The following is a 6259-nucleotide window of genomic DNA, read 5'->3' on the forward strand; positions in this document are numbered from 1 at the left end:
TTAGGTTCTGTAGAAGGACGTAGATCTGGGGATTTATTATGATGGAATATTGGCTGAACTGGATGGACAAATGTCTTTTTTCGGCCTTACTAAATATGTTACTATGTTACTTCTGCATGTATGACTCTGGCTTACACCTGGCCTTAGAGCAGATGATGGGGTCGGCTCCCCCCACAGAGCACTGGGGGATATAAGAGGGGTGCAGTGTGGGGGGTACGCACTATGACACGGAGGAAGGCCACGGTCAGTGTCTGCCATCACACTCCTGCATGTATGACTCCGGCTCCCCCCACAGAGCACTGGGGGATATAAGAGGGGCGCAGTGTGGGGGGTCCGCAGTATGACACGGATGGAGCGGAGGAAGGCCACGGTCAGTGTCTGCCATCACACTCCTGCATGTATGACTCCGGCTTACACCTGGCCTTAGAGCAGATGATGGGGCCGGCTCCAGCCACAGAGCACTGGGGGATATATAAGGGGCGCAGTGTGGGGGGTACGCACTTTGACACGGAGGAAGGCCACGGTCAGTGTCTGCCATGACACTCTGCATGTATGACTACGGCTTACACCTGGCCTTAGAGCAGATGATGGGACCGGCCCCAGCCACAGAGCACTGGGGGATATATAAGGGGCGCAGTGTGGGGGGTACGCACTATGACACAGAGGAAGGCCACGGTCAGTGTCTGCCATCACACTCCTGCATGTATGACTCCGGCTCCCCCCACAGAGCACTGGGGGATATAAGAGGGGCGCAGTGTGGGGGGTACGCACTATGACACAGAGGAATGCCACGGTCAGTGTCTACCATGGTCAGTGTCTGCCATCACACTCCTGCATGTATGACTACGGCTTACACCTGGCCTTAGTGCAGATTATGGGGCCGGCTCCAGCCACAGAGCACTGGGGGATATAAGAGGGGCGCAGTGTGGGGGGTACGCACTATGACACGGAGGAAGGTCACGGTCAGTGTCTGCCATCACACTCCTGCATGTATGACTACGGCTTACACCTGGCCTTAGAGCAGATGATGGGGCCGGCTCCAGCCACAGAGCACTGGGGGATATAAGAGGGGCGCAGTGAGGGGGGTCCGCACTATGACACGGATGGAGCGGAGGAAGGCCACGGTCAGTGTCTGCCATCACACTCCTGCATGTATGACTCCGGCTCCCCCCACAGAGCACTGGGGGATATAAGAGGGGCGTAGTGTGGGGGGTCCGCACTATGGCACGGAGGAAGGCCACGGTCAGTGTCTGCCATCACACTCCTGCATGCATTACTCCGGCTTACACCTGGCCTTAGAGCAGATGATGGGGCCGGCTCCCCCCACAGAGCACTGGGGGATAAAAGAAGGGCGCAGTGTGGGGGGTCCGCAGTATGACACGGAGGAAGGCCACGGTCAGTGTCTGCCATCACACTCCTGCATGTATGACTCCGGCTCCAGCCACAGAACACTGGGGGATATAAGAGGGGCGCAGTGTGGGGGGTCCGCAGTATGGCACGGAGGAAGGCCACGGTCGGTGTCTGCCACGGTCAGTGTCTGCCATCACACTCCTGCATGTATGTCCCTGGCTTACACCTGGCCTTAGAGCAGATGATGGGGCCGGCTCCCCCCACAGAGCACTGGGGGATATAAGAGGGGCGCAGTGTGGGGGGTCCGCAGTATGACACGGAGGAAGGCCACGGTCAGTGTCTGCCATCACACTCCTGCATGTAGGACCCTGGCTTACACCTGGCCTTAGAGCAGATGATGGGGCCGGCTTCCCCCACAGAACACTGGGGGATATAAGAGGGGCGCAGTGTGGGGGGTCCGCAGTATGGCACGGAGGAAGGCCACGGTCAGTGTCTGCCATCACACTCCTGCATGTATGACTCCGGCTCCCGCCACAGAGCCTGCACTACGTATAGGCACCGTGCACACACTGCAGCCTCCCTGGGAACCTGCCATGTCCGGCCCGGGTGACTCAGCTCTCCCCGGTGTAGGCCGCTGACTCTCCCACACCGTGACACAGCGCGTCCGCTCGTTCTCTCACCAGCTCCTGCTCCTCCTTCTTGTCCTTCACAGGGTCGCGCTGCTCGCCGGCGGCCTCCTTGCCCTTCCCGCTCGGGGTTGTCTGCTGACTCCGGCTCTGTTCCTCCATGTCCGCCGATGAGTCTCAGTTCAGAAGCACATAGACCGGCTGATGGACGCATGCGCGCACAGTACGTAACTAGACGTCAGACGTTCACGCAGGGAGAAGCGCTGCGACCTGGGGAGCTCCATTGTCCGAGTGCGGAGCATGCGCTGTCAGTCACGTGAGTTCCGCCATATTGGTACTCCACTGTACAGTTCCGTGTCCTCCATGTTGGTACTCCTCCAGTTGTGTGGCTATAGGGGCGTTATTTCCGTCCCCTGTGTGTTGGGCCGGTTATTGTGCAGTGGAGGCAGACACTGCTGCACACTCACCATTGCCTTTGCGCCTGGGTTTTGTTTTCACCCAATTCATTATTCTATTTGTGTGTTTTTTTCTATGTGTTTGCTGTTTTTTTTTGTTTCCCAACTTGTAGGTGGCGTTTAGCTATTCAGAATCTTTTCACCTGATTCAACTGTAACTTTTTTAAAAGTTGCAAATCTTGGTACCACTTCACCCACATCCAGGTGTATATTTGAGTCCGTTGGTATTTGGATCCAAATTTTACACCACTTTGCAAAAACGTACGACTTTTGGCACCACATGATGAGTCACAAAAACAGTTCCGAAAAAAAAATTCGGACTTTGCACCAAATTCATGAACCATCATTTTGAAGAATTTGGCTCTAAAAACCTTAACTCAATAATAAGCTTCCTTGTAAGCCACATGTAACCCGGGGACGTCTTCTTTACAATTTTTTTTGCAGCAAAATCACAGCTCCAGAATAGCCATGTGTGACAGCAAGCTGCAGGTAACTTGCTCAGATGTTTTTTATCACCCAACTTTTCTGAGAAATGCGTCACATCGACATATAGCCCTAGTCTTAGTCTGACATATTGATGGTTGGGTTATGCGCATGAACGGTCTGACCTACAATTGATCTGATACATTGTTACTGATCGTAAGGCCTCTTTCACACGTCAGTGTGTCCGTTACGTGTGGTGACAGCTTTCACATGTAGCGGGGATGTCACGGTGACCCGGCCCATGGCCCTATGAGGGGCACCCAATAAAAGGCAGTGTTTGGATGGATTGATAGTGTTCGTGACGCCACCTGTGGTATTCGGTCAGGGTGACCGATGCTGCTTAGGGGTCCACTGGGGTGATGTGATGGCAGCTAGATGGTATACCTTCCCACAGGTGAAGTATGTCCCCAGGGCTTCCCAGAGTGTAGATGGTGGATGGTGTGAGGCGCAGTGAATAACGAGGGCACAAAGGGTGCAGTCTCTTTACCTTTACTGAAGGCTTCAGCATCCACAGTCCAGGGTGCAGACCACGGGGTAGGCAGAGTCCGGCCGGTCCGATGGCAATTCCAGAGTCCCCTTATCCAGGTGGAAATCAGTAGCCTTCCCCTAGTGCACAGTAACAGTAGGTCCTTACTTGCATAAGCTCCAATAAGGTCCTCACTGTTATTACTCCTCTCACTGTTCCCCGTAGTCGGATAGAACAAAACACGTATGACCTGTGGCCTGAGGCTTTTTATAGGGACCCTAGAGACGCCCCGGCCTCCACAATTTGCCACTGTGCCTCCTGTTTATGATGGTCGGGCAGCCAATGTAGAATTAACTGTCCTGCCAGTCTCTGAAGTAAAGCATAGAGTATATTACTCCCTCGGTGTTCTGGCTACCGGTACTGCGCTTCAGAAGGAGGCAGCCTCTCACAGGACAGGACTCCTTCTGGTTTTCTTCTCGTGCTATGACTTAGTTTCTCACTCCCTACAATACAATTCTCTTTGTATCCTTTCTTAGGATGCTGCCGCACGTGGGGCAGGCGCAGCTCCGTGTACCCTCGTCCTCCTCAGACCGCAGTCTGGATCTGACTGGAGATCACTCCAGCCAGCTCGGCTTGGAGACCTTTCTGCCTCAGTCTCCAGCCAGGAACTCTCTAAGGCTAAGTTCACATTGCGTTATGGCAATCCGTTTAGCGCATACGCCAGCGGATTGCGCTAACGCAATGTCCCAAAAGGGATGCCCGATCTGCGCTAGCAGCGTTCGAGGTCCGTCCGAAACTAATGGGACATCGCTAGCGCATGCCGAAAATGGCATGGGTCAGCGATGCATTAGCGACCCGTTAGCACATTGCAGTCAATGGGTGCGCTAACGGACCCGTTACATAGCGTTAATTGCGACAATTGCACCATGTAACGGAGTCCGCTAGCGGACACCTATTAACGCAATCTGAACCTAGCCTAACTTTCCCTCCAACTACCAGTTTTACCCTAATGTAAGGAGTGGCCTAGTGGATAGAACCTTTGCTTCTCCTGGTGGCTGGAGTATGAAATGTGTTGTGTGTTTTGTGATACCTGGCAGGGTGAACTCCTTTGGTGCCAACAGACGTAACATCACTCCCCCTGGTGGAAGAATAACATTACTGCAACAACCAGGACTCTGGGGCGCTGCACCCATTCAAGTGAATGCGTTTGTGCACATGTCAGTGCATTTCCATGGACCATGTGTCCGTGGGCAAAACACGCTGACATTTCCATTTTTAAAGAACAGCACAGGCCGCAAAACGTCCCTCACACGTGCACACTGATGACATCTGTGTCTGATTAGTGTCTGATTAGTGTGACCAGTGGCTGGCAATCACCTGTACTGTACATGCTGTTCCAGGTTTCAAGGTGCTGAAGACCACTCACATCATCGTCCCCTTCTCGCGCTGCGATCAGCACTAACAGAGGAGAATGTTGAGAGTTGTATTCAGCTAATAACAGCAAGAGCAGGTGAAATTTATCCAGTCACCTTCCACGACAGCAGTATCGGAGGATGTCTCCCCACCCTAATAGGGGACAGGAAACAAAGAGGTTAAATACCCCTCCCCTTCCTGCAACAACCAGTATTTTTCCTGTCCCCTATGGGGCATGAAGAGGTTCTCTGATAGTGCTGCCGTGGCCGGCGATCGGGAGCACTGTTACCTTGTGGCCGGGCAGTCGATGTCGGGGGCTCTGCTCTCCTCCTCCTTCAGACTGCTCCCATCTCCATGTCCACCACGCGACTTGGGACCTTCACCCGGCCTACCCGCGCCTTTTTCGGGAGGCAAAGCAGGGCGGTGTAGTGCTCCGGGGTCCTCCTGCAGCTCCCCACCTGCTGGTGGCGCGCGCACACTAGAAGTGACGCGCACCCGAACGTCCGGTTTTCCTCGGCACCATACGCTGCAGCTCCCGCGCGCTCCGATCAGCGTCCCTGCCCCTAGGACATCCAGTGGCAGCCTGGACGGGTGTCTCTGCCCCCCCATGGACCCTAACGAGGAGGAGGAGCACCAAACTCGCTGGGAGCCTCGGTAAACTATTTATTCCTGGCTAGGGAAGCCTCCAGGTAAGACCTTCTGTCTGTGGCCCTCTGTAGTCCGGACCACTGACCATATGGACGGTGACAAACCCCTACACTCTGCTTCTGCAGAGCCCAGCGCTCACCCCCCTGCTGTAAGTAGTGAAATGATGTCGCTTGCTGTCCATTTAAAATTTAAGTGACTTAGTCCGACTTTCTCTCTCGTTTTAGGGAGACAAGGTCCCTGCCCCTAGGAAGGATAAGATGCCCAGCCGCAAGTGTGCTGCATGTGCGTCCAAGCTTCCCTCCACATATAAAAAGAAGCTCTGCCAACCATGCACAGACAATATTCTGCGTACTGAACAGCCCTCACTCATGGACAGCATCAGAACCCTCATCAGGCAGGAGGTTCAGTCCTCCATGGCGGCTTTTTCTCAGCCCCCGACACCGCAGCCTCCCCCTCCTAAGAAAAGGAAGATAGCCCCGGTAGTTTCTGATTGTGACTCAGGAGGAGTCCTCCCTCCTTATGTACCCGTGTGCCTTGTTATTTGCTCATGTTTAATGTATTTGTCTATATTTGCCCCGTATTCACATGTAAAGCGCCATGGAATAATTGGCGCTATAAAAATGTATAATAATAATAATACCTCGGGTTCAGAGGACATTTGGGAGAATGAGGGTTCTACTTCTGCTCCCAAATCAAACAATAAAAAATATCTTTTCTCCTCCGAGGATATGGAGGAGTTAGTGTCCATGATGAGGGGCACCATGGGGGTAGAAGAGGAGGTAGAGGGCCATTCTGTACAGGATGACATGTTTGGGGGT

The 6259-nt window shown here is 53.7% G+C and overlaps 1 protein-coding gene across 1 annotated transcript in view; it reads right to left on the reverse strand.

The window, feature by feature from the left end:
* PSMD2 (proteasome 26S subunit ubiquitin receptor, non-ATPase 2) overlaps positions 1 to 2219 on the reverse strand; it is a 47216-nt gene extending 44997 nt beyond the window's left edge. The window contains exon 1 of the mRNA XM_069726948.1: positions 2031 to 2219. Within this exon, the coding sequence (XP_069583049.1) occupies positions 2031 to 2138 (108 nt within the window). The 5' untranslated portion in view covers positions 2139 to 2219. The remainder of the gene's footprint in view (positions 1 to 2030) is intronic.
* Positions 2220 to 6259: the final 4040 nt, after the last annotated feature.

This window comes from Ranitomeya imitator, chromosome 5, assembly GCF_032444005.1.
Source record: "Ranitomeya imitator isolate aRanImi1 chromosome 5, aRanImi1.pri, whole genome shotgun sequence".
NCBI classification, from domain to species: domain Eukaryota; kingdom Metazoa; phylum Chordata; class Amphibia; order Anura; family Dendrobatidae; genus Ranitomeya; species Ranitomeya imitator.